General features: G+C 52.9%; 3 protein-coding genes across 14 annotated transcripts; 1 reads left to right on the plus strand and 2 right to left on the minus strand.

Annotated features, from left to right (window-relative positions):
• Positions 1 to 516: 516 nt before the first annotated feature.
• Positions 517 to 11641, minus strand: CRTC2 (CREB regulated transcription coactivator 2). The gene is made up of 14 exons (XM_025405094.1): positions 11324 to 11641; positions 7926 to 8027; positions 7733 to 7849; positions 7110 to 7171; positions 6393 to 6461; positions 6118 to 6221; positions 5662 to 5691; positions 5428 to 5492; positions 5254 to 5303; positions 4876 to 5120; positions 4120 to 4523; positions 1953 to 2222; positions 1296 to 1482; positions 517 to 1167 (listed from the first exon to the last, which is right to left on the minus strand). Exons 1-14 carry the CDS (start codon positions 11480 to 11482, stop codon positions 947 to 949), a joined length of 2085 nt encoding a protein of 694 aa, XP_025260879.1. The 5' UTR covers positions 11483 to 11641; the 3' UTR covers positions 517 to 946.
• A 427-nt stretch (positions 11642 to 12068) lies between these two features.
• Positions 12069 to 23810, minus strand: SLC39A1 (solute carrier family 39 member 1). 8 transcript variants are annotated; one of them, XM_025405180.1, is made up of 5 exons: positions 17089 to 17101; positions 16280 to 16341; positions 16123 to 16242; positions 15815 to 15945; positions 12072 to 13722 (listed from the first exon to the last, which is right to left on the minus strand). In XM_025405180.1, the coding sequence occupies exon 5, from the start codon at positions 13687 to 13689 to the stop codon at positions 13066 to 13068; it is 624 nt and encodes a 207-aa protein (XP_025260965.1). In that variant the 5' UTR covers positions 13690 to 13722; positions 15815 to 15945; positions 16123 to 16242; positions 16280 to 16341; positions 17089 to 17101; the 3' UTR covers positions 12072 to 13065. The 8 variants fall into 8 exon arrangements, with proteins under 8 accessions (XP_025260929.1, XP_025260965.1, XP_025260967.1 ...); XM_025405144.1 differs by having other exon boundaries at positions 12069 to 13722; positions 16123 to 16341; positions 17089 to 17229; XM_025405175.1 differs by lacking the exon at positions 17089 to 17101 and adding an exon at positions 23801 to 23810 and having other exon boundaries at positions 12079 to 13722; positions 16123 to 16341.
• CREB3L4 (cAMP responsive element binding protein 3 like 4) lies at positions 20512 to 26309 on the plus strand. 5 transcript variants are annotated; one of them, XM_025405113.1, is made up of 10 exons: positions 20512 to 20857; positions 21200 to 21377; positions 21615 to 21861; positions 22017 to 22138; positions 24667 to 24759; positions 24889 to 24995; positions 25112 to 25180; positions 25299 to 25383; positions 25558 to 25654; positions 25810 to 26309. In XM_025405113.1, the coding sequence occupies exons 2-10, from the start codon at positions 21204 to 21206 to the stop codon at positions 26001 to 26003; spliced, it is 1188 nt and encodes a 395-aa protein (XP_025260898.1). In that variant the 5' UTR covers positions 20512 to 20857; positions 21200 to 21203; the 3' UTR covers positions 26004 to 26309. The 5 variants fall into 5 exon arrangements, with proteins under 5 accessions (XP_025260898.1, XP_025260888.1, XP_025260911.1 ...); XM_025405103.1 differs by having other exon boundaries at positions 20512 to 20837; XM_025405126.1 differs by having other exon boundaries at positions 20512 to 20837; positions 21200 to 21317.
• The last annotated feature ends 91 nt before the right edge of the window (positions 26310 to 26400 follow it).

A 26400-nucleotide genomic window follows, 5' to 3' on the forward strand; every position in this document is an offset into this window, starting at 1 on the left:
GGCCCAGAGGGCTGGTCCAAGGACTAGCAACCCAATCCAGAAACAGAAAACCTTCAGAACATACATGACAACGAAGAATCTGTTTAATTAAAACTAAAATGAATGAGTCGTGAAGAGTGGAGAGGGTGAAGTGAATTCCTGCAGTGAGGGAGGGAGGAGGAAGGCTTCCCTGAGACCCAGGAGCACTTTAGACCTGTGGGCTCAGCCAGCAATCACCTCCTCACTCCTTCACTGCCAGGCCTGGGGTTGAGGAAGAGGAGTAATTTGACCAGTCAAAGCCCCCATCTGATGCTGCAGCAGGACCCTGGACGGACAGGAGGGCACATGAAGTGATCTCCCCTACATGTAGGGGAAGCCTACGTCCATGCTAGGTACAAATTCCGAGCCTGTCGGGCCCTTCCACAAAGCACAGTGGTGCTAAGATGCAAAAAGCCTAATAGATAAAAAGACCCATGGCTCTATAACTCCCTAGATCCCCAGCCATGCCCCAAATAATAACCAACCACACCAAAGGTTTGATATTTTTTTATTAACATATAATAATATATTTAATAAAAAATAGTATCCACTCTGGCTCTCTCCTCCATTGCAAGGGGAAGAGTGGTGAGGAGGGGCTGGCACTGCCCACCCCTAGGCATCCGGACAAGCCCTGCCTCCAGGGCTCCTCTCTATCCCCTGCTTTCCAACAGGCTCTGACCTCCAGACAGACGGTTCAAAGTTACAAGTGCTTTAGGCCCTCCCTTGAGTTCCCCCAGGCCCACCCCTTGTGCAGAATTCAGGGGCCACCTGGACAAACCCCTTGCTTTTTCTCATTCTTGGCATCCTTCATTCATGCTAGAAAGAGGATCTGGGGACAGAGAGCAGAGTCTCTACCTGCCAGGGGGAAGGGAGGAAAGGAACGGTGGTGGGGGATGGGGCCAAGAAGAGGGATGGTGATGAGGTCCCCTCATTGGAGCCGGTCACTGCGGAATGAATCCTCCACAGCAGGATCGGGCAGCAGGGCACAGGGGTCACTCAGCATGTTTAGCCCTTCCAGGCCCAGTGGCTCCATGCGTAGCTCATCTTCTAGCCCAAGCCCTAGCTCCAACCCAGCTGCTGACACCTCAAAGCCAGGCACTCCGGCCAGGGCTGCTGCAATCTCCTTAGAGAAACCTGGAGAGGAGTCCCCTGTGGGTAGAATAGACAGGTGAGGACCCCATGTCCTATAAACTTTTCCAAGACCCCTCAATCTCCTACTCATTAGTGAATGTGTCATTCCCTCCTTCCATTTCCCATCACCAGCCACCCCCACTCACCTGTGAGGATGATGTTAGGCCCTGAGCCATGGCGGGAACAGTGGGTCAAGTTCTGGTGGTTGAGGGTGTGGGGATCCTGAGGGCCACCCATTGGCCCCTCACCCCCTAAAAATCCAGGCCCTTCAGAAAAGCCAGGGGGATCCAGCACCAGGCTGGTTGATGGGCTCTCCATGCTGAACTGCTCCAGCTATGGACACACAGACAAATCTTGAGGAAGTAGGATTTAGAACTGGTATCCTGCCTAGCCCTGCTAACATAACCCCTTTGCCCAGAAATCTTCATCCACCCCAGGAACAGAGGCAATGACAGAGGGAGGTGGCAGCAAGCAGAGCGACAGAAGCGAGCACGGGGCCCGAAGTAAGTATGGGCACCGTACCTGCTGGGCCAGAGCATGTGCATGCCAGGAAGAGAACGGGTCAAGGCAGAAGTCATCAAAGAGCAAGCTGAGCAGAAATAGAGGGGCAGGAGTAGGGTCAAACGCAGGAAGAGAGGAGCCCCAAGCTGGCAGTACTATGTTACCTCCGGGGAGACGAGATCTCCCCACCACCCACCCCACCTAGATCTCCCCATTCACAGTGCACCAGCCATGCCATTCAGGCCCCATTGACCCACCCTCACCCCCTCCCCTGCTTTTGAGCAAGGAGCCTGAGTACTCACATTCCCCAGGTTGAAGTCACTCATTGGCCGGTGGTAAGACTGTTGCCCGTGCCCACTGGGCCCAGGTGGGTACAGTGTCCCGTAATGAGACTGCCTGCCTGGGGGCTGCCCACCTGAGGACTGCACTGAACAAGACTGAGAGGGCAGTCCTGGCTGCTGTAGAGACTTTGGGGTGTGTGGCTGGGTAGGCAGAACCAGACTTGGGGAGCTGTATGGATATGGGGGCAACCGCTGGTCAGTCGACAGTTTACTGGTATCCAGGGGGACGCCCTGAAAAGAAGTAAAAAGAGGGAAGCTTACCGCTCAGTGTATACCCCAAGAACTCTTAGTCAGGGCTTCCCACCTTCTTTAGCTACAACCACTCCCAAAACAAATGTGACAACATTCTACATTCTCACGGGCATCCCTGGGGTTGAGTGCAGTTACTCAAAAATGGGTATTAGTTGGCAGGGTGTGGTGGCTCATGTCTGTAATCCCAGCACTTTGGGAGGTCCAAGGCGGGTGGATCACCTGAGGTCAGGAGTTCGAGACCAGCCTGGCCAACATGGTGAAACCCTGTCTCTAGTAAAAATACAAAAATTAGCTGGGTATGGTAGCGGGCGTCTGTAGTCCCAGCTATTCAGAAGGCTGAGACAGGAGAATTGCTTGAACCCAGGAAGTGGGAGGTTGCAGTGAGCCGAGATCACACCACTGCACTCCAGCCTGGGCAACAGAGCGAGACTGTCTCAAAAAAAAAAAAAAAAGTGCATATCAGAATGAAAGTGATATAGTGAGGCTAACACAGGGGTAATTTTAAATCTATTCCATAAGTAAACTATTCTCCTTTTTTGAGACAGGGCCTCACTCTGTTGCCCAGGCTGGAGTACAGTGGTGCAATCATAGTTGGAACTGAAGCCTCAACCTTCCTGGCTCAAGTGATCCTCCCATCTCAGCCTCCCCAGTAGCCAGGACTACAAGCGTGCACGACTGCGCCTGGCTGATTTTTTATTTGTTATAGAGACTGAGTCTCACCATATTGCCCAGGCTAGTTTTGAACTCCTGGGCTCAAATAATCCTCCCACCTTGGCCTCCCAAAGTGCTGGGATTACAGGCCTGAGCCACTGTGCCCAGCCTTAGAAGTAAACCATTCTTAAACCTTGGTACTTGAACTATTTATTGTTAGTAAATAAGGAACTAAGGTTGAGAACTGCTGTTCTATAGCCGTGAAGAGGCCCAAGGGAGTGGGAGAAGAAGGAAGGAAAAGGAGAAAGAAAGGAAGGGAAGTCAAGCTCACTCCACACTCTGGGAACAGAGCCCTTGCTAATCTGGCCTCAGTCTTTCCTACAAAAGCGGGGACCTGAGTAAAGATGGAACATAGATCACACATTCCAGGGACAGCAATGAAGGAGGAAAAGTTGGGCAGAGGAGAGGGAAAAGAACATTTGGATGAAAGAAAAGAGGAGCAGAGATAGCGAACAAGAAGAAAAGGATAGGAAGGGAGACAAGGGCTAAGAATTTCATCTCTGTGGAAAAAGCCCTAAACTAAGAGTTTCGAGTTCTAGTCTCAACTCTCCCTAACTTGCTGGGTAAACTTGGAAAAGACACTTTCCCTCTAGGTCCTACTTTCCTCATCTATTAAGTGAAGGGATTGGGCTCCACAGTAGGAGATTCTCTGATTCTACAAATTCTATGAAATTAGGAGGGGATACAGGGGAGGAGATGGGACAGGATAGAGGCATCAGATAACAGACAGACACGAAATGGATAGGAACAAAGGAGGCAAATAAAAGGAAAGGGTAAGCTACTATTTGTCAAGCATATACCTGGGCTATATGTGGTGCTAAGTATTTTATGTATGTTATTTCATTTGATCCTCATGAACCATCCTTGTTTTAGAAATGAAACTACTGAGGCTTATAGAAATTAAATAACTTGTCCAAGGTGACTGCTAGTAAGAGGTAGAGCCAGGATTTGAAACTAAAAAAGCTTAACCACAGCTTTTGTGTTTGCACTGTGAAGCAAGAGGAGACAAGATGGATAAAAGATGGGGCAGGTGGAGGACAGAGGAATGGAAGGGGATGAGTATAGAGTAGGTATTTGAGGAAAGGAGGGTGGGAAGGAAACAACACGGCAGGAGAAAAGGGAAGGGAGACAGAGACAGACGTGCAGGGAAGGCAGCCACGCATACCTGAGTGATGGAAGACAAGGTGGGTGACATTGTTGGCGAAAACTGTTTGGGCAGCTGCTGTTGGGACCTTCTGGCGTCGGCTGGGCCCGCGAGCAAACTCAGGGGGCTGAGGGGCACACGGCGGTGGTGGGGGGAGGCCCCAGGGGTAGAAGCAGGGTAAGGGGGGGCGCCCAAAACAGGAGATGAAGTGGAGGAGGAAGAGGAGGAGGAGAGAGCCGGAGCACTGAGTGAGGGGTGGCCCAGGGAGGTGGTGGGTAGTGCATGGCGGGCCAAGGAAGAGGCAGGCAGAGAGGGGTGGCTGTGGGAGCCCTGGAGCTGGGGCTGAGGACTGCTCAGGGAAGCCTGGAGGTTGGGATTGCTTAGGGAGGACTGCAGGGATGGGTGGCTGAGAGGTGAATGAAGTCCTGCAGGCACAGACAAAAAACCAGAGATGCCAACATTACTGATGGGAACTGGGCCCCTTTCCACCCAGAACGGGTAGCAGTGACCAGACTATGAAAGCAGCAACACAACATCCTCCCTACTCTATCCCTGACAGCACTGCCCATCTGGGGGCTGCCCTTCCTCTTCTTTCTAGAAAACACCACACCTACCAGTTATCACTGGCTGAGAACTGCCGTGAGGGAATCCTGGGGTGCAGAGGTGACAGGCTGGTGTGGGCGGTCACAGCAGGATCTCAGGTGCTCAAACCGCCCTCCCCTTCATCCCTCCAGTCAGGCAGCACCCAGTGGGCACATGGCCAGGACAGTCACTCACCTGGTGCATCATAGCCTGGGCCCAGGCCCATGCCCCCGCTGATGCCCAGGTGAGTCATGGTGTGGGTCAAATTGGAGGTACTGTTGCCCCCACTCAGGCTAGGGTAGGCTGTCTCTTCAGGGTCCAGGGGGGTGGGCAGTGGTGGGGGAAAGTGCAGGTTGGTGAGGTCAGGTAGGGAGCCCCCCGTGTTCATGGCAGGTGGGAGGACAGGCACATTGGCAGGCTGGTCAGGAGACGGAAAGATGCTAGGGGAAGGAGAGAAAAAGAAAGATGTAAATAGGAGTGGGGTGCGGTGGTCAGGGAAGAGCAGAGATCAGTCTTCTACATCTCCCTGTACTTCCTTCCCCCAACTCTCAGCCAACCTCAGGGAATACTTACTTAATTCCAGGGACTTCACAGGACCGAGGTCGGGAAGAGGATGAGGATAGCTGAGGAAAGAAGGAAGAATATGGAAAATGAGGACAGTGCTCAGTGGAGAACCCCGGAAGGCCTGCCCCATGGCAAGGGGATAGCAGAGAGACTAGTGGGTGACACCCGGTGGCCTCCACCTACCTTCTTAGCATCCCATGGCTTCAGCAAATGCTTGTCATCTAGCAAGTTCTCCTCAATAGCAGGTACTTGAAAGAGAAAGACTGGTGATGGGAGAGTTGGAGAAAGAGCCCGTAAGGCAGGACAGGAAGCAGAAGCAGGCGGGAAGGAGTCCTGCTCCCTGAACCTGCACACAATCCCAACACCAGCCCAGAAATTGTTTGGCATCCAGTACCCACAGCAGTGAGGAACACATACCTTTGGGGTCCATTTCACCATCCAGAATACCTGCAAGGGATACAGTGGCGTTGGCTGCAGTGCCCACTTGCCTACCTGCTTTAAATAGCTCCATGGAGGCCAGGCGCGGTGGCTCACACCTGTAATCTCAGCACTTTGGGAGGCCGAGGCGGGTGGATCACGAGGTCACGAGTTCAAGACCAGCCTGGCCAAGATGGTGAAACCCCATCTCTACTAAAAACACAAAAAATTAGCTGGGCGCGGTGGCAGACGCCTGTAACCCCAGCTACTCAGGAGGCTGAGGCAGGAGAATCACTTGAACTCGGAGGGCAGAGGTTGCAGTGAGCCGAGATCGTGCCATTGCACTCCAGCCCGGGCGACAGAGTGAGACTCTGTCTCAAAATATAATAATAAATAAATAAATAAATAAATAAATAGCTCCGTGGTTACTCCCAACCCTGGGACAGGGCCACTTACCCCCACGTCGGCTGGGCAGGATGCTGGGAGGTGTGGGGCCTGGGTAGGTATCCTGGGGACTGGGGTTCATCACACTTGTATGAAGGGCAGAGTCAGAGCTTGTCCTATGGGGGGAGCAGGAATGAGCTGACACCAGTGACAGTCTTCCTGGTCCCTAAGCCCTGCCCAGCAAGGGAAAACACTAGCTGGGCTGGAAATGGGGGGTGGTGAGGGAACAGGGCCCCAGAAACTACAGATAAGAGGAGATGTGGCCTAAAGAAGGCAAAGGCCATCACCTGTTAAGTGCAGATGGTAGTCGAAACAACTGCCCCTTCTCTGCAGGGAAATTGCCCCAGGGCATCGTCCTGGGGTAGAAAAACAAAGTCATGAGGAGGAAGGCTGGCAGTGGACAAGAAGGTGGGTATAGGGGTTGGAACATGTGGGGCAGCCAAGATGGAAGTGAAGATGGCTAGGCACCCAGATCATCCCCTTTTCTTTCTGGTTCTTCTCCTGTTTATGATTGACCCCTCCCCCAGTCAATCTAAGAGAGCTGGAAACTTCTCTCTGCCAGGACCAGCTGAATGGGAATCTTGGAGCCCAGCAGCTCTTCTGGGTATGAGCACTGAAGGTGAGATGGACAAGGGGAGAGTTTCAGAAATCTAAAAATGCCAGAGCACTACATCTTGCACCCACCTTTGACAGAAGGTCGCCATTTTCACCTGCCCCTCTGCCATTCTCCCCTCCCCCTTACACACACACCCCAAGCTGGCTACAGTTCCCATTGGTTCTGCTCTAGCTGGACTGGGAGGCTTGACCACTCGTGTCAACATGGCCAAGGCTGGACTCTGACCCACCTACTCCAACTGCCTCCACCTCTCTCAGCCCTGGCGTTATAGGAAGAGGTACTGTTGAAACCTTAGCTCAGTAATCCCAGCCCCAACCCAGAAGGGGCAGCTCCCTCCAGAAACACGTCAGAGAGTAGGCAGGAGCTTCCGCCTGCCCTGGACACTTACCTTCGCCAGCTAGACTCTGGGGGAGGAGATAAGTAGGCAGGACTGTAGGGAGAGCTGTCAATGTGAACAGCACTAGTTAAGGAAAAAAGTAGAGAGGACAGATGAGATAGAGGCCAGATGAGGAAAGAACAGTAGAGGCAGCAGATAAGTTGTTTTGAGAAACACATACCTTTCTCCTCTTCTATAAGGGACAACGATAGGATCAAAGAATGGAAGAGAAGAAGGGAATCAGGTCTAACGGGGCTGAAAAAATCCAGGAGAATGTCCAGGCAGGACTTCGAGGATACAGGTACACATGTCTCTGAGACTGAAAACTCAGAAATGTGAGGAGAAGGGACGCAATCTCCTTTAGCAAGAGACAAGGAAGGCTGCCTCTGGCAGCAAGCTGATGTGAAGACAGCCAGAGCCAGCCAGAGACAGGGGGCACAGCCTCAGGAGCAAAAACTCCTTATCACAGGAGCAGGTGCTAATGCAGGAGCTATGGTTGTTTTCAGGGAAGCTGGGTAAAGAAGAGCTCCAGGAGAAGGATGGGACTGCACAACACTTCAAGTGCTTCCTATAAGTCCCTGAGGAACCCCATCCCACTACCTTTCAGACACTCCCAAGTCCCCTGTGAAGGATATGTGGCGGGGGTATCGGCGAAGTGGGGACACCATTCTTCGAGGATCTCGCTGCACCCGTTCCACCAGCCCATGGTGCCGTGTGCTTCGAGATGAATCCAAAGGTGAGTGGAGGGGGCTCTGCCAAAAAGGACAGAAGTCAGCAGAGGAAGCAGCCTAAAGAACCTCCACTCCTCCCTGGCTGGTGTCTACTCACCTGGAACTCAGCCAGGCCAGAGCCAATCTGGTTAACATTGGGCAGAGACCCACCATAATGACAGCTCCTTGTGTACGCCAGTCGCAGTTTTTGGGCCTGTAACTGAGACATGGGGAACAAGTGGGAATGTCAGGAAGGTCCTGAGCACTATTTCCTTCAGTCATCCTTGCCATCTCTGTCACCAGGATATGCTGCTGCTGTCACTGCTTTTAAAATATCTAGGCCAGGCACAGTAACTCACACCTGTAATCCCAGCACTTTGGGAGGCCGAGGTGGGTGTATCACGAGGTCAGGAGATCGAGACCATCCTGGCCAACAGGGTGAAACCCCGTCTATACTAAAAATACAAAAAATTAGCTGGGCGTGGTGGCGGGCACCTGTAGTCCCAGCTACTTGGGAGGCTGAGGTAGGAGAATGGCGTGAACCCGGGAGGCAGAGCTTGCAGTGAGCCAAGATCGCGCCACTGTACTCCAGTACGGGTGACAGAGCGAGACTCCGTCTCAAAAAAAAAAAAAAAATCTAGGCCAGGCACAGTAGCTCACACCTGTAATCCCAGCACTTTGGCAGGCAGAGGTAGGAGGATCGCTTGACCCCAGGTGTTGGAAAGCAGACTGGGCAACACGGTAAGACTCCGTTGCTACAGGAGGATCACTTGAGCCTGGGAGGTAGAGGCTGCAGTGAGACATGTTTATGTCACTCTGCTCCAGCTGCCTGGGTGACAGAGTGAGATCCTGTCTCCAAAAAAAAAGTAAATAAAAATAAAGAAATAATCTGCCAGAAAAAAGGCCAGTGTCGGGGTTTGAAAGGTCCACTGAGATTTGGTGCAAATAACCCACCAGAGCCCATCTGCAGACTGCTCTCATCAATGATATCACTACTGTTTGACATCATCCTGCCAGGCGGAGACAGATATTCTGCTCAAGACCTGTCTCATTTGGCATCACTCTAAGCAGAGTCCCTGAGGGGCTGCCAGGAGCCCCCGGGCTACTCACAAGGGAGAGTGCCTATTAGGAACCTCTGCTTTCTTTCTAGATGCATCCAGGACTAATTGGGTCATTAAGAGGAAGGCTACAGATGGATGTCACAGAGCCATTACTGCCAGCCTTTTTCCTTCCCACTCTGGAGAGGACAGGCTTCTGGGCTCTGCCACTTGCCCAGCCTCAGGAAGGCTACACAAAGCCTGCACCTCCCAAACTAGAACATCCAAGGAATGACAACTCTCCTAGCTGGAAAAACAGCACCAAAACCAAGGGACATTCTTCCACTGAATCCTAAGGCTCCTGAATTGGCAGGGAAGCCTGGAGGAAGAGGGTGGAGAGAGCAGTAGCCCACTCCAGGATGGGCCAGAGCCATCTTCCTGGTCTCATCCTCACTTTGGGGAGATATGTCTGGCATAGACGTCAGACAGCCTGACATGGATTTAGCCTGTGTACAGATATCCTATCTCTGTGAGAGGTGAGCATTTATTTCCAAGGCTCAGCCCCTGCCACCAGCCAAATAAACAGGCCCAGGGCAAGGCCATGGGGAGGAGGGTAGCTGAGGAGGGGCAAGTTCTAAGAGCTTCCAGGGTCACACTCTTGTACAGAAGCCAACATCAGAACTGACGTTCTGTTCCAGGAGGTCAGCCTAGTGAGTTCAGTGGGCACTGTGCTGACCTCTGGACCACTTCAAGACCACTATCAACATATATGGCAACCCCAGTCTCTCAGTGGTATAGCCTCCCATGACCATCTCTGTCTCAAATGAGCCCTCCCACCTGGCCAGATAACAGGCTGAGTCCCAGATCTCTTGTCCCTAGCTCTAGGCTTTTGGGTCCCCTGGCCATGTAAGCCCACTAGACTTTTCTGTGTAGCTGAGAAATTAACCAATAGGAGCAAGGTGGGTAGAGGGGGCCTTTTAAGAGATCAAGGCACCATAAAGAGAAGCCCCAGCTTTTGAGTTTCGCACAGCCTTTCTTTGCACATACAAGCCCTAAGATCCCACCGTGCCTCTGCTAGAATCACATTCCTGAGGGCAGGGCCTCACGCTATCAAGATCAGACTCCCATCTTCCTGTCTCTGTCCCCAACATGATGAAAAAGCTCCTAAAGGGGAGCAATCTACAGTTAGATCATAATCCTCACAGTGGTTACAGTGGGTTATGCACACACATGCATGTAAGTGTGCACATGCATGCACAGACACCCTCCCAGATTTGCCTCCCCACCTAACTTCTGACTCCCACAAACTAGGGCACATACTCCCTAGAGACTCAAAGGGGAAAGGACGAGGAAAAAAAAAAAGACTAACAGAGTCAAGGGGGATACACACAAAAATACAACCAGAGTCACAGTCACAGATGCAACCACAGTCAGACCAGCAGAAAAAGGCTAGAGATGTTGCCTTTTAGTAACGTTCCATCATCAACCCTTAAATTCCTTCTAGCTCTCTGCCATGAGGAATCACTGCAATACCCTTATTGCAGTTTTTTTAGAAGAATGTGTCCCCAAATTAAGACTGCATACCACCTAGGCGGACTCCCACCCCTTGGTCCCTCTGACATCCAGCCTTGGAAAGCAAGAAATCAAGGCCGGGGGGCTTCAGAGGCAGCCTGGCAGAGGCCTGAAAGTTCTCTCAAGAACTTTCTAGGAATGAATATTCCATAGAAACCCTCCAAGGCACCCTACACACGGACCCACAAAGCAGCCATCTCCCTAGAAAGCTCAGCAAACCATAGAGTTCCACACAACTTATGGTCGAACGGTTACCCAGTTTTAGGATTCAAAACCCTACCTCTCCTCCAAGGAGGCCAGGACAAAACACCAAGCAATGGACCTCACCTTCATTCACGTCAGGAAACCACAAGAAGTATTTGAAAAAGGAAGCAAAAGGACGGGACTCAGGAGGGGACTTCCTGCCCCACTATACACAGCACCGCTCGTTCAAACCACGCAAGGGGCCCTTTCCCGGGGGCACCAAAGTGCAGAGGGCAGAGGGACCAGTTTGGAGGAGATCACAAACTCAGAGGAGCCAGGTTACAGGCAAGCAGCCCTCCTCCCAGGCCATACTCCAATACCAGGCATGCTTCAGTAGCGTCCTCGAGGGGACTCCGTCAGGGATGCACAAGGACCACTCACCTCCTACCTCCGCCGGACCCATCTCCTCTCTCCGTCCACTCCCGCCTCACGTACTCGGGCCCCCAGTCGCCTCTACACCCCCAACCTCTCCAGTGTTTCGGTCTCCCCCGGCAAAATCCTTCTTCCTGTCCCTCGGCCCTCAACCTGCGCCTCCCAAACGGCGGCGCCCGCGTCCCCTGCCCCGTTCCGCCTCCTTCGCTGCGACGCCCGCCCCCGCCCCGCCTCTCCGGTCTCCGCTCTGTAACTGCTCAGCTCTGCTCGGCTCCCCGGCGCGGCCCCTCACCCGGGTGGAGCCGATGTCCATCATCACCTCCTCGAAGGCCGCCGTCTCCTCGGCCTGACGCTGCTTCTGCAGCGCGATCTTCTCACTAAATTTGCGCGGATTGGAAGCCGAGGCCGAGGCCGTGGCCGAGCCAGGCCCGTTCGCCCCCGACGTCGCCATCTTCCTTCCCCGTCCCTGCCTGCCACCCTTCTAGTACCAGCCGCGGCCTTCGCCGCGGCCCTGGCCCGACTCCTCCAGCCGTAGCCACCGCCGCCTCAGCGAGCACCGCGAACCCGGCCCCAGCCTAGCCCTGACCTGTTGAGCGCGGGGGCCGCCGGGAATTGTAGTTTGTTTACGAGACTCCTTCACATCTCCAGTCACGCAGCACCGGGAGGAAACGGACTCCACTTCCCAGCAGCCCTGCTGACTCCGGAAACTGGGGACTTCGCTCCACCCTCTCGGCTACTCCCTGAGAGGGGCAAGCTGGGAAGAGTAGTTCTAAATCAGTCCTGAGACTACGAACGGAAAGGGGAGAGGAATTAGAGAGGAAAGGAAGAGCGAGGGGAGCGGAGAGGAGGGGGACCGGGAAAGAAGTACCAAGACACAAAGGAGGAAAAATTTGGTTATCTTCAAGGAAGGGGACTATCGGGGCCTGAGTGAAAACAGTGAGACCAAGAATCTTAAAACAGCTGTAAACATCTGGGACTCAGGCCCTCTCAGGCTGGCCACATGCCCACCCCTTTCCCAAAACAAATGAATCAGATACTGTACAGATGTCTAGAAACATCTTTTATTTGGGTAACAGGTCCCAAAACAGGTCAGTTAATAAAATAGATTCTAAAGAATATGGCCCTATGCACAGCCCTCCCTCCCCAAAAATAACGCTATGGGTAGGCATTGCCCTTCCCCCTTGGGCTCCTCGGGTGTATTTTAAAAAGTTTTGGCAGCTCAGTGTTTATCATCTGGGCATGGGACACCATGTCCATGTCCCCATATTCCTAGGGTACAGTAGCAGTAGGTGGCTGCAGCAACCTTCCTCCTACCCCAGCCCAGAAAATATTTCTGCCCCACCCCAGGATCCAGGACCAAAATAAAGAGCAAGCAGGACCCCTTCACTGAGGTGCTGGGTAGGGCTCAGTGCCACATAACTGTGCTTTGAGAAAGAGGAAGGGGATTTGTTTGGCACTTTAAAAATAGAGGAGTAAGCAGGACTGGAGAGGCCAGAGAAGATACCAAAATTGGCAGGGGGAGACCATTTGGCACTAGTCCCCTGGGAGACGGGAAGAGGGAGATAGATATGAGGGCAGGTGCTAAGAAAAGCAGGAGGGGTCCACTCCAAGTGGCAGGGTGCTGAAATGGGCTAGGACCAACAGGACACTGACTCTAGGTTTATGACCTCTACATAGCTGTCCCACAGCAGCTGGGTGCCCACCTCCAGCCTCCCATGTGAGCCTGTCCTTATGTATAGTGTCCAACTTCTGCTTCTAGCAGTCAAGTGTCTTCCCCAATCCTAATGTCCCCTGATCATGTCTCTAGCGACTTGACTATCTCTTGTTTCTTGGGACTGGGGCCAGCCTCTCTCGTCTGCCCACTTCCCTCTCATTAGTCAGATAGCCCCAAAGGCTCTATCTTTAGCTCCCAGAGAATTTTTTGGTCCTTAGTACTTCCCTTCCCCATTCCTTCCTATTCCCCACAACTGGGGGAGGGAAGGGAGAACAGGGGCACCTGATCATCAATCTCCCCTGCCCCTCTCTTGAAGCACCCTAGATTTGGATGAAGAGCAGGCCAGTGAGTAGGGCAAAGCCTGCTAGGAGCAGGATGACCTTGAGGATCCTTTGTTCAGAACTGGCCAGCTCCTGGGGCAGGATTTCCAGAAAGGTGATATAGAGAAAGGTGCCAGCTGCCATGCCCTCTAGCACAGACTGGGCCAGCTGGTGCAGAGGTCCCGCCGACTCAGCCAGAGCTGCACCCAGCCCGATGCCTAGAGGTGTCATGCATGAGAAGAGGATCCCACAGCCAGCCACCACCTGTGCCCTAAGGTGGCTCTGCAGCAGCCGCAGGGACAGGCTGACAGCCAGGATGCCCTTGTGGAGCAGCAAAGCCAGGCACAGCTCCATCGCCCGAGCCCGGTCTCGCTGCAGCCCCACCGCCAGTCCCTCAAACACAGAGTGGAGGGCCAGGGAGAATACCAGTACACAGGCACGCAAGGCTGAGGGGCTTGCTGGGGCTCCACTCGCCTGTGGAATCCCTGGCCCATCATGCCAATGCTGCGGCCCACCATTCACTGTTCCCAGCAGAGCCCTTGTTTCCTCAAGAGGTGACGGCCCTGACTGCTCCTTGTAAGCCAGTGTGATCTGCTCCATCACCAGGACCAGGAAGAAGCCCATGGCCAGGATGAACTCTTGCAGCGGGAACTGGAGCTGTGGGCAGAAGCGGCAGCAAAACGTTCAGGGAAGGAAGAGTGAGATGCAAAATCTGGTGGAAGCCCAGTTACACAGACTTAGGGTCCCACACAGATACAGGGCTACTCTCGGTCACACAAAGATAGAGTGAATTGCCGGGCGCGGTGGCTCAAGCCTGTAATCCCAGCACTTTGGGAGGCCGAGACGGGCGGATCACGAGGTCAGGAGATCGAGACCATCCTGGCTAACACAGTGAAACCCCATCTCTACTAAAAAAATACAAAAAACTAGCCGGGCGAGGTGGCGGGCGCCTGTAGTCCCAGCTACTCCGGAGGCTGAGGCAGGAGAATGGCGTAAACCCGGGAGGCGGAGGTTGCAGTGAGCTGAGATCCGGCCACTGCACTCCAGCCTGGGCGACAGAGCCAGACTCCATCTCAAAAAAAAAAAAAAAAAAAAAAAAAAAAAAAAAAAAAAAAAAAAGATAGAGTGAATTGGTAACACTGATACAGAATGATACACACACACAGATTATGGTGTCACTCACAGTGTTACATGTAGACCAAAGTTTCTCAGCTTTGGAACTATTAACATTTTTGGGCCAGCTGCGGTGGCTCATGCCTATAATCTCAGCACTTTGGGAGACCAAAGCGGGCACATCACTTGAGCCCAGGAGTTTGAGACCAGCCTGGCCAACATGGTGAAACACCATCTCTACTAAAAATACAAAAATTAAGGCCGGGCGCGGTGGCTCAAGCCTGTAATCCCAGCACTTTGGGAGGCCGAGACGGGCGGATCACGAGGTCAGGAGATCGAGACCATCCTGGCTAACAAGGTGAAATCCCGTCTCTACTAAAAATACGAAAAAAAAAAAAAAAACTAGCCGGGCAAGGTGGCGGGCGCCTGTAGTCCCAGCTACTCGGGAGGCTGAGGCAGGAGAATGGCATAAACCCGGGAGGCGGAGCTTGCAGTGAGCTGAGATCCGGCCACCGCACTCCAGCCTGGGCGACAGACAGAGCGAGACTCCGTCTCAAAAAAAAAAAATACAAAAATTAGCAGGGTGTGGTGGTGGATGCCTGTAATCCCAGCTACTCGGGAGGCTGAGCCAGGAGAATCACTTGAACCCCGGAGGCAGAGGTTGCAGTGAGTCAAGATTGTGCCACTGCACTCCAGCCTGGGCAACAGAGCAAGACTCTTTCTCAAAACAAACAAACAAGCAAACAAACAAACAAAAACACATTTTGGGCCAGATAATTCTGTCATGGGAGCTGTCTTGTGCACTGTAGATTAATAGCATTTCTGATCTCTACCTACCAAATGCCAACAGCAGGCACAATGTTCCCTCTATCCCCCTCCCCACTGTGACAACTAAAAATATCCCTAGACTGTTTCCTGAGGGGCAAAGCCACACTCCTAGTTGAGAGTCATGGATGTAGACATACATGAAATGGTCACACATTGGCCCACCTCCCCAAATACATAGAGCCACATATCACAGGACATTCAGGCTTATACGCAGTCACACGGAGACACAGGTCACTCAGTCACAGACACAAAGGATTACATCCAGTGCCACTTCCTCAGTTTTAGGGGAAAAAAGAGAGGAAAGAGCCCAGGATGACTATCCAACGGCCTCAGTTTTTCCTACAATAAACCAAGTCCTATGCCGTGGACTTGATCATTCCTCACAGCCCACTTCCTTAGGCCAAGGCCTAAAAAGGTCAGCAACACCAGGACCCAGGGAATCACCTCCTATCCTTCTCAGGCCTACTGAGACCTCTATCTCCAGCCCTTTAGGAAAGTGGTGAGAGAGTGAAGATGATTCTTGGAGCACTTGCTGGTAGCTAGAACTGAGAACCCACAGAGAAAGTCACACACCTGAGAAAAAATGTCTTACTGTCTCAAAGGGCATGTAGGGGTCACACAGGGAATGGGGAAGGGGGAGGGAACACAGAAAGAATTATGCCCCATAACCAAAAATCACTATTCATATCACATGCCAAAAGCCTTCCACAAAGTCACGGAGTGGCACATGAATCGATCTCCACAAATCAACACTCTTAGAGGTGTGTGATTTCCCTCCCGCATGTCACATGTCCAGGTCAGCGCTCACCGTCACGTGCAAGGCTGCCAGGGCCTCATCTATGGCAGCCAAGTAGTCAGGCAGCAGGTCCAGGAGACAGGTGGCCAAAAAGACGCCCCCGGCAAAACAGCTTACTAGGCTCAGCGCTTTCTGGCGGGAAGCTGGGTAGGGGTTAAGCACAGAGGAGAATGAGCAAACAAACCCCCTCCAGGGCCTACCACCCCAACCCAAACAATGGCTACCCTTACCTTTCCCTCCTCCTTTGGTCACTCCCCACAGCCCCAGAGCCCTCCCTAAGCCAAGCATTCATAGGAGTGTGGTGAAAAGGAGAGGTTTACCTGAGGCTTCATGGTTAGCTCCTGGCCGGCGCAGCACACAGATGGGCACCAGGCTGCAGAGGAGGGTGAGCACCAGCAGCAGCACCAGGGCCCCCAACTTCACCTCCAGCCCCACAGGCACTGGAGGCTCTGAAGCTACCGCCTCTGGGCGCCACACCAGGAGCTCTGGCTCTTCCCAGGGCCCCATGGTGCTGCTGGTAGCTCCAGTGACTCTCAGACCTAGGAAGACAGACCACAGTGGGTGGGGAAAAATCATGCAAGGGAAGATGGGGCAAGGAATGGAGAAGCTTGGTCAGCAGAGTGCAGCTCCCTGGCCCCAGCCACTTTGTGACCTTCCCAACCCAGGGTGACTCATCTACTCCTGTACCAGGAACATTCCTCTCTTCTCACACTTTCTTTCCCAAGTGACTTATTCAGGGAGACTGCAAGGGGGAAACCTAGGCCTGAGAAAGGCTGTATGGGTATCTCATCACCCTTTCACCTGGCGCCCCCAGCGAACTAGGAAACTAGGAGCCGCCTCCAAATAGGACCTGGAGCTGGAGTTCCCCTAAGGAATGTAGAGGCCAGGTCCCCAACTCCCGAACGGAGTGGGTGAAGCCAAAAAGGCTGGGGCTGTGCAGAGATGTCATGGGTATCTTCGTGGGTCGCCTGGACAGGGTAAGTTTGGGTGCTGGATCGCTCCATCGTTCCCCTTTTCCCAGCGTAGAGAGCAAGCGCTTCAGGCCCCAGGCTGGGACCGAGAGGCAGATGGCCAAGGAGAGGGGCCCTAAGAGTCTGCGGTCCCGGGACGGACTAAGGCGACACTGAGGGCGGTGCCTGAAAGTCCGGGCTCCAGGAGGCGGGATGCGAGGCCGCCAGCGTCGCGGGAAGCAGATGAAGAATGCGTGAACTGGGACTCCTGCTCCCGGGCCCGGGGAGGCCTGGGCAGCCCGACCTGGACCCCGCTCCCAGAGAGCCCACACTCACCTCCCGAGGGTCTCACTACATGGTCTTCGCGCGCTTCCGGCCTAGAGTCGGGAATTCCCGCCCCCTCGCATAGCTCCCCCCTCCCCCACAGAAGCCGCGTACCCACGCCCGACTGCCAATGGCAGCGCCGAGTGGGCGGGGACAGACCGGGAGTGACGTGAGTTAGTAGCAATCAGAGACCGGGAGCGAGAGCGGGCGGAGCAGGCGACGAGAGGAGAGTGAGCGAGAGCGAGGGCGGAGATTAGGAAAAGGACCTCGGGGCTGGTGCCCTGGGGCGCATCTGTGGAGGACTGACTGGCCGGAGCGGGCCGGTCAACAAAGGCTTTGATTATATGGATATTTTTAAAAGAGAGAGACCCCGCACTGTCAAGTCTTCCGGCCCACATCTGAAGACATGTTCCTGGCCTTGGGCCAAAGTCTCATCTGTCTCTCAGAAGGCTCTGACACCCCGTCAGTGCCTCTTGGCGCCCAAGGGAAGGCATTCCCTTCTTGTCACCAATTTCCTTGCCTGCTTTCCCTCGCCAGCACCCACAACAAGGAAAAAGACAAAGCAGAATTGGAAAGCGGGGAAAGCAAAGAGAGAGGGTATGTTTTGAAAATCATCTCTTCTCGACTACTCCTGACACTCAGTGCAGCCTCCACCTTCTCCAGGTGGGTGGGGACGTGGTGGGACCGGAATGCGGGGTGCTGAAGCCACGCCCAGGGAAGAGCCCCCAGCGCATTCCAGGCTACCTGCGCACCGCGCCTGCGGGCATCTGGCCAGCTCGCCCACCTGATCTCCAGCCCAGCTCCCGCCACCCTCGCCGGTCTGCTTGCTGTTTGCTGTTCCTTGAATGCCCCAAGGTAGTTGTTTCAGCTCAGGACTTTCACCGTTTCCTCAACCTGGATTCTCGTGACTCGCAACCCTGTGCTATGAGAATCCTCTTCTAGCCTCAAGGGACGGTAAAGACAAAAGAAAATTTAAAAAGGGGGCCAAGCTATTCTTTTATGCAAAGGTGAAAAAAGCTTCATTGCCTAAAGAAGGAGATGGGATCTTGCTTCCTACAGCAAAATTAATTTTAAAAAATGAAAGAAAGAAAGAAAAAAAAGAACAGTGTAATGCTTCTCACAAGGCTCCAGAAACGAAGCCCAGTAATTCCTTAAGTAAAAGAAGAATGTGAAGACTTCTTAAGGAGCTGGGCGCGGTGGTCCACGCCTGTAATCCCAGCATTTTGGAAGGCCGAGGAGGGTGGATCACCTGAGGTCAGAAGTTCAAGACCAGCCTGGTCAACATGGTGAAACCCCGTCTGACTAAATATACAAAAATTAGCCGGTCGTGGTGGCGGACGCCTGTAATCCCAGCTACTTGGGAGGCTGAGGCTGAAGCAGGAGAATCGCTTGAACCCGGGAGCCGGAGGTTGCAGTGAGCCAAGATCTCGCCACCGCACTCCAGCCTGGGCGACAGAGCGAGACTCCCCGTCTCAAAACAAACAAACAAACAAACAAAAAATTGGCCGGGCGCGGTGGCTCACGCCTGTAATACCAGCACTTTGGGAGGCCAAGGCGGGCGGATCGCGAGGTCAGGAGATCCAGACCATCCTGGCTAACGTGGTGAAACCCCCGTCTCTACTAAAAAAAAAAAAAAAAAATACAAAAAAATTAGCTGGGTGTGGTGGCGGGCGCCTGTAGTCCCAGCTACTTCGGAGGCTGAGGCAGGAGAATGGCTTGAACACGGGAGGCGGAGCTTGCAGTAAGCAGAGACCGTAGACCACTGCACTCCTGCCTGGGCGATAGAGCGAGACTCCGTCTCAAAAAAAAAAAAAAAAAAAAAATTATTCGTAATTGGTAACATTAACAAGGAATTATGACTGGAGGGGTCAGGAAACCTGGACTCTGGTCCAAGCTCTACCTTTATAGTTGTCAAATATATACATATATATATACACATACAGATATGTCATATATGACTAATAGTTGTATATATTTATGGTGTACAACATGATGTTTTGAAATATATGTACATTGGGGCTGGGCGCGGTGGCTCACGCCTGTAATCGCAGCACTTTGGGAGGCCGAGGCGGGTGGATCACGAGGTCAGGAGATCAGGATCATCCTGGCTAACACGGTGAAACCTCGTCTCTACTAAAAATACAAAAAATTAGCCGGGCGTGGTGGCAGGTGCCTGTAGTCCCAGCAACTCGGCGGCTGAGACAGGAGAATGGCGTGAACCCGGGATGCGGAGCTTGCAGTGAACCGAGATCTTGCCACTGCACTCCAGCCTGGGCGACAGAGCGAGACTCCGTCTCAAAAGAGAAAAAAACAAAAACAAAAACTTGTCAGCTCTATTTGCTGTAAGAACTATATGAGTAACATGAAAATGCCTGACTAGACCCTGTTCCTGTTTTTACTCTTAGCTCGTTCAAATCTCCTGTATCAGTTAACCTCCATTATTTTATTTGAAGTGAATTCCTGGACCATGAGACATTAGACCAAAGGTAAAAATAAAAATAAAAAAATCAATCAACCCTGAGTTTTGGTATTACTGCTTTCAAGTCATGGATCTGCCTCCTCATAGGTAAAATTTGCAAAATATTACCCGCCGTGTGTGCCTCAGAACCGTTATGGATTAAGGAAGAGAACAATGTTTATGAAAACGTTTTGTAAATTATACAAATGTGGGACATAATGTTCCTGGTAACTGTATGCAAACAATAAGACAACAAAACAAACGCAAAAGCCTTTTTAACTTGTTGCAGTTTTCCTGCCCGGTGTCCCCTCCGCGAATGAGCAGCGTGCAGCGAGCATGTGCGCGCAGTTGCGGTTCTCCATCAACGCCACACTGCTCGGCCTGCGGACGGGGAAACCTGCCATCGCGCGCCTGCGGCCTGCCGAGCGAGGCTCACCGTTCCACTGGGGTCAGTGGGCTATTGACTCCCCGCCTGGGTGAAACCGGAGCTTCCGAGTCACGTGGCGCGCGAAGACAAACCAGGCTGCTCACGGTTTCCCGTAGCTTTCCCCCAGCTTCCTGGCGATTCATATTCTGGCGCTTACCCCTCCCTTTGGTCCGGCGGAACCCAATCCCCGCCTGACAAGTAAGTCCCGCCGGCCGGACGCGGTGGCGCGCGCCTGTGGTCCCAGCTGCTCAAGGTGCTGAGGCGGGAGAATCACCTGAGCCCGGGAGGTCAGGGGCTGCATGGAACCGTGATCGCACCACCGCACTCCAGCCTGGGCAACTAAGCGAGACCCTGCCTCCAAAAATAAGAATAAAGAAAAAAGAAAAAAGAAAAAAGAACTGCGGCCCCATTGGCCTGACTCTCCTGAACAGCCTAGCTGTCTCCGACCAGTTACGGAGGAGGCGGCCTTGAGAGGGTAGTGCCCATTGGCTCGATGTCCTGCCCTTCCGAAACCTAAGTCTTTAGCTTCCAATCAGGACTCAGCTTTGGGAAGAGCGCCACGCGGTGGGCGAGAGGATGCCCCAGTAAATCCGCAGGTCTTTTGACTCTTTCCGCCTTTGTTTACAACCCTGTTGTGATCTCCCTGTTGAAAAAGCGAGGGCTAGAGAACAGGCATTCAAATATCCTGTGCTCCAGTCACAGCCTTTTCTATTCTTCGGCTAGGAGACACCAAACCCTGGGGAAGATTTACTATAGCTAAGAGAAAACTGAAGCAGAAAGGGCGCGGCTACCTACTTCTTAAATTCCGTTTGTGGACCCTCAGACTCTTAGTCCCCTACTCCCAGATACAGCGGCCCTACCGTGGCTCCTGGCAAGGTGGCACCCACTTTTGTAGTGTAAGGATGGGGGCGGGGTTTGGCTGGGCAGGTCCAGGATACGAGATCCTGGAAGAAAGAAAAGGTGGTGTGTTTGGGGCGGTCAACGGGCTACGCTGGCTTGACAGGGCTGGACTCTTCAGAACAGGTAATGCTTGGGGGGCCTGTTTGTCTGAACCTGAGGGATAGGGCTGAAGGTGAAATATCCAGGGGACAGGTGAGGGGGCTTGCTAGTGAGAAAGCGCGGGGGGCGGGGGAGCGGGGATAACAGAAGAGGGAGCAGAGGAGCCCAGAAACTGTAGGGTGTAGGAAGCAGCCATCATTCCCTTTCTGCAACCCTCCGTCTCACACGCCTTCCTGCAGAAGCATGGATCTCGGTATCCCTGACCTGCTGGACGCGTGGCTGGAGCCCCCAGAGGATATCTTCTCGACAGGATCCGTCCTGGAGCTGGGACTCCACTGCCCCCCTCCAGAGGTTCCGGTGACTAGGCTACAGGAACAGGGACTGCAAGGCTGGAAGTCCGGTGGGGACCATGGCTGTGTGAGTGTGACGAGTGGGAGTTGGGGTGGGGTTGAGACACAACTCTGTTGTAAGAGGCTTCAGCTCCCACTTGGAGACAGGTCTGAAAACAGACCACCCCGAAAATAGATGTAAGTTGTATAATAACTATCTCCATGCCCAAGAAATGAATGGACTGAAAATGAAGCATAAGGCTGATGTCAGGTAGGACTTCCAAAATTCTTCCCCGCACATATATATAACCTTTTCCTACTGTAGGGCCTTCAAGAGAGTGAGCCTGAAGATTTCTTGAAGCTTTTCATTGATCCCAATGAGGTGTACCGCTCAGAAGCATCTCCTGGCAATGACAGTGGCACCTCTGAGGACCCCTGCCGCCCAGACAGTCCCCCTGCCCCCAGGGCAACCAGTTCTCCTACGCTCTATGAAGTTGTCTATGAGGCAGGGGCCCTGGAGAGGATGCAGGGGGAAACTGGGCCAACTGTAGGCCTCATCTCCATCCAGCTAGGTCAGTGTTCTTTGTGGGAAGGGGAAAATGGCCCTTCGAGACTGGCCCTAACCATGGGGTTAAGGGGGTTTACCCAACCTGTGCCACTACCCAGGCCCTGCTGCTGTCAGGGTCCCTAAGTATCCTTTCTCCCAGCTACCTGTTTTCTACTCCAGATCAGTGGAGCCCAGCATTTATGGTACCTGATTCCTGCATGGTCAGTGAGCTGCCCTTTGATGCTCATGCCCACATCTTGCCCAGAGCAGGCACCTTAGCCCCAGTGCCTTGTACAACCCTGGTGAGTCTTGGTGTCAGCCAGAACCACTACTCCTTGATACATATGTAATGACACAGACAGGGCAAAGGGATGAGGGAATGGAAACTGATGATGAACTGCCTTTGCCCCAGTTTTTGTGGCATTGGGCCTGAAGACCAAGGACATGAACAGTTGAACAATTTTTTTATTTTTTGAGCCAGGGTCTTACTCTGTCGTCCAGGTTGGAGTGCAGTGGTGCAGTCATGGCTCACTGCATCCTCAATGTCTTGGGCTCAAGCAATCCTCCTACCTCAGCCTCCTGAGTAGCTGGGACTACAGGTGTGTGCCACGTCTGGCTAATTTTGGTAGAGATGGGGTTTTGAGGTTTCGCCATGTTGCCCAGGCTCAGGCTCGTCTGAATCTCCTGAGTTCAAGCGATCTCCCTGCCTCAGCCTCCCAAAGTGATGGGATTACAGGCATGAGCCACGGTGCCCGGCCAACATGAACAATATGGAGTCTCACTCTGTCACCCAGGCTGGAGTGCAGTGGCACGATCTCAGCTCAACTGCAACCTCCGCCTCCTGGGTTCAAGTGATTCACCTGCCTCAGCCTCCCAAGTAGCTGGGACTACAGGTGCCCGCCACCACACCTGGCTAATTTTTGTATTTTTAGTAGAAACGGGGTTTCACCATATTGGCCAGACTGGTCTTGAACTCCTGACTTTGTGATCCGCCTGCCTCAGCCTCCCAAAGTGCTGGGATTACAGGTGTGAGCCACCGTGCCCGGCCCAACATGAACAATTTTAAAAGCAGGAAAGGACAAGAGAGAGAGAACCCTTGTGGGTAAGGTAGCAACAACTCAGTTAAGGTGGGGTGAGGGAATCTGGGGACAGGGCTCAGGAGAAAGCCCAGACTTTGTGTGCATTGTATTCTTAGCCAGAGCCATTATCTCAGCCTTGGGTCAGGACACAGAAATGGGACAGGCCACCTGGGAATCCCAACTGGTTATAGGTACAGGAAGGAAGAAAAGCAATAGCAGCAATGTTTCCACTGGAACAGTTGCCCAGGAGGCACCCACTGGCTAGTGCTACAGTGTAGCAGAGGTATCACATTAGATGCTTTCTCAAGGCCGGCTGGGCAGAGTCCAAGGCCAGGTAAAGAGGAGGCTGTGCTCAGATCACTGTTCCTCCCTTTCCTCTGAAAATTACTCCTTGTACCCAAAAGGCAGGGACCAGGTCCTAGCCTCTCTTCAAATCTGCAGTTGAAGCTGGGACTAAAAGCCAAGTTAAGCATCTTAGAATCTTTTTTTTTTTAAAAAAAACAGAGTCTCTCTATGTCACTAGGCTGGAGTGCAATGGTGCCATCACAGCTCACTGCAACCTCTGCCTCCCAGGTTCAAGCGATTCTCCTGCCTCAGCCTCCTGAGTAGCTGGGACTACAGGCTCGTGCCACCATGCCCAGCCAATTTTTTTTTTTTTTTTTTTTTTTTTTTGAGATGGAGTCTCACTCTGTCGCCCAGGCTGGAGTGCAGTGGTACAATCTCGGCTTACTGCAAGCTCTGCCTCCTGGGTTCACGCCATTCTCCTGCCTCAGCCTCCTGAGCAGCTGGGACTACAGGTGTCCGCCACCATGCCTGGCTAATTTTTTGTATTTTTAGTAGAGACAGGTTTCACCATGTTAGCCAGGATGGTCTCCATCTTCTGACCTCGTGATCCGCCCGCCTCAGCCTCCCAAAGTGCTGGGATTACAGGCGTGAGCCACCGCGCCTGGCCTAATTTTTGTATTTTTAGTAGAGGCAGGGTTTCACCATGTTGGCCAGGCTGGTCTCAAACTTCTGACCTCAGGTAATCCGCCCACCTTGGCATCCCAAAGTGCTGGGATTACAGGCGTGAGCCACCGTGCCCGGCCACATACATCTTTCAAAAAGAAATACTAGTGAGAAAGTCAAGTTACTCAGTTGATGGGCTCAGGTTCACCACCAGCACCATCTACTCTCCCTACATCCTCTCTTGTGATTTGCTGTGAGACGTATGGCTGCCTTTGGGAAGCTTCATATGAGAGGGGACAGAACCTTAGTCTGGGAAGCGGAGCTCAGACCCTAGGGGAGAATAGGCCACTGCCCCAGGGAATTCCCTGTGGTTGACATGCAACTGAATAACACACTCTGCTAAATGGAAGTTAATGGCTGAAAGTGAATCATGTGCTTGCTGTAAGGAAATTATGTAAACTTCACTGTAGTGAGTTCTTTCAGGTTCTCTTGGGTATGGGGAGACATGGACCAGAATAAGCCTTCCCTAGCTTGCTCAGAGTGCCAAGGTCCTAAGTCTCTGGGTGAAGGATATGACAATACCCTCCTCTCTCCCTTCTTGGCCTCAGGAAGTCCCTTTGGCTTGATCTAGAACCTGTCGGAATTAAGGTCTCTGCCCCTCACCTCACCTCTAGATTAAAGTTGTCTCCCAGTGCAAATAGGAAGCACTCTCCAGAAGGCATGTAGAGGGAGTAGCCTGGGTGTTGCAAATGGGATGACCCCCTCCTCAATCCTATTGCATCTTCTCCTGCCCCTACCCCCAGCTGCCCTGTCAAACCCTGTTCCTGACGGATGAGGAGAAGCGTCTGCTGGGGCAGGAAGGGGTTTCTCTGCCCTCTCACCTGCCCCTCACCAAGGTAACATGCTTCCCCTAAGGGTATCCCAACCCAGGGGCCTCACCATGACCCTGGCCAATATCCCAGGAGAAGCACTGGGGAGTTGGGGGCAGGTGAAGGACCCAGGACTCACACATCCTGGGCCTCCAGGCAGAGGAGAGGGTCCTCAAGAAGGTCAGGAGGAAAATCCGTAACAAGCAGTCAGCTCAGGACAGTCGGCAGCGGAAGAAGGAGTACATTGATGGGCTGGAGAGCAGGTATGCCTGGGTTATTTCTGGCTTCCTGTGGGCCATGTCTGGGCCCCTTCCTCACCATGGCAGGGAAAATAAGGGACTCAGGTTGCTGAGCCTTGTCCTACCTCCCCACACTCTAGGGTGGCAGCCTGTTCTGCACAGAACCAAGAATTACAGAAAAAAGTCCAGGAGCTGGAGAGGCACAATATGTGAGTGAAAGCATTGTGTGTGTGTGTGTGTGTTTTGAAGGCGGGTACAGCACACAGGGACGCCATTCTTGGCTCCTGGTACCCAGAAGATACTAACTCTTCATTCCTCCTTTCCCAGCTCCTTGGTAGCTCAGCTCCGCCAGCTGCAGACGCTAATTGCTCAAACTTCCAACAAAGCCGCCCAGACCAGCACTTGTGTTCTGGTACCATTAGTCTGTCTACTCCCATCTGCCCCAACGTCCACCATCTTCCCCCACACTTCTATCCTTATACCCCGACTACCCAGCCAGATCTACTTCCCACATCCGATAACCCCAGCTGGCCTCCATTCACTCTGCCCCCTACTCCCTTCCTCTGTTCCTCTTGCTTCCTCCCAGATTCTTCTTTTTTCCCTGGCTCTCATCATCCTGCCCAGCTTCAGTCCATTCCAGGGTCGACCAGAAGCTGGGCCTGAGGATTACCAGCCTCACGGAGGTGAGAGGCAAGGGCAGGGAGCAACCCCTGGCTGAGCAAGGGATGGGGACTGTGTTCTCCAAGGTCGTCAAGAAGCAAGAGGGAGGTCCTGTCCTGTCTAGGGTCTCCCACCCAGGGGAGCACTCTACTACTGCCTTCTTTCCTTCACCTCACAGTGACTTCCAGAAATATCCTGACCCACAAGGACATAACAGAAAATCTGGAGACCCAAGTGGTAGAGTCCAGACTGAGGGAGCCACCTGGAGCCAAGGATGCAAATGACTCAACAAGGACACTGCTTGAGAAGATGGGAGGGAAGCCAAGCCCCAGTGGGCGCATCGGGACCGTGCTGCATGCAGATGAGATGTGAGCTGGAACAGACCTTCCTGGCCCACTTGCTGATCACAAGAAGGAATCCTGGGCTTCCTTACGGCTTTGCTTCCCACTGGGATTCCTACTTAGGTGTCTGCCCTCAGGAATCCAAATCACTTCAGGACACCCCAAGAGATGTCCTTTAGTCTCTCTCTGCCTGAGGCCCAGTCTGCATTTGTTTGCATATATGAGAGGGTACCTCAAATACTTTTGTTATGTATCTATGATTTTATTTCTTCTTTGGGGATAGGGTTGAGGGGAAATAAGTTTTGAGTGATAAATAAACGTTTTAACTGAAATTGTATCCCAGAAGTCTGATATAAGTAGTAGAAGAGGGGGAAAACAAGGGAGAAGTGGTGGGGAAGACTTGGTAGATTAGGGCCTTAAGTAGCCAC

This window comes from Theropithecus gelada, chromosome 1 (assembly GCF_003255815.1).
Source record: "Theropithecus gelada isolate Dixy chromosome 1, Tgel_1.0, whole genome shotgun sequence".
In the NCBI taxonomy this organism is placed as follows: Eukaryota; Metazoa; Chordata; class Mammalia; order Primates; family Cercopithecidae; genus Theropithecus; species Theropithecus gelada.

What these genes read in the sequence shown, in the direction of transcription:
- CRTC2 (XM_025405094.1), bottom strand. Translation starts at nt 11,482, where the DNA reads ATGGCGACGTCGGGGGCGAACGGGCCTGGCTCGGCCACGGCCTCGGCC. An exon ending in TGGACATCGGCTCCACCCGG is followed by an intron (nt 8,028 to 11,323) that starts GTGAGGGGCCGC and finishes CCCATGTCTCAG; the next exon opens with TTACAGGCCCAAAAACTGCG. An exon ending in CTACCATCTGCACTTAACAG is followed by an intron (nt 6,222 to 6,392) that starts GTGATGGCCTTT and finishes CTCCCCCCATAG; the next exon opens with GACAAGCTCTGACTCTGCCC.
- SLC39A1 (XM_025405134.1), bottom strand. Translation starts at nt 16,806, where the DNA reads ATGGAGCGATCCAGCACCCAAACTTACCCTGTCCAGGCGACCCACGAA. An exon ending in TAGGGGAACTCCAGCTCCAG is followed by an intron (nt 16,342 to 16,652) that starts GTCCTATTTGGA and finishes CTGTCTTCCTAG; the next exon opens with GTCTGAGAGTCACTGGAGCT. An exon ending in AGCTAACCATGAAGCCTCAG is followed by an intron (nt 15,946 to 16,122) that starts GTAAACCTCTCC and finishes ACCCCTACCCAG; the next exon opens with CTTCCCGCCAGAAAGCGCTG.
- CREB3L4 (XM_025405113.1), top strand. Translation starts at nt 21,204, where the DNA reads ATGGATCTCGGTATCCCTGACCTGCTGGACGCGTGGCTGGAGCCCCCA. An exon ending in CAGTGCCTTGTACAACCCTG is followed by an intron (nt 22,139 to 24,666) that starts GTGAGTCTTGGT and finishes CCCTACCCCCAG; the next exon opens with CTGCCCTGTCAAACCCTGTT. An exon ending in ATTGATGGGCTGGAGAGCAG is followed by an intron (nt 24,996 to 25,111) that starts GTATGCCTGGGT and finishes CCCACACTCTAG; the next exon opens with GGTGGCAGCCTGTTCTGCAC.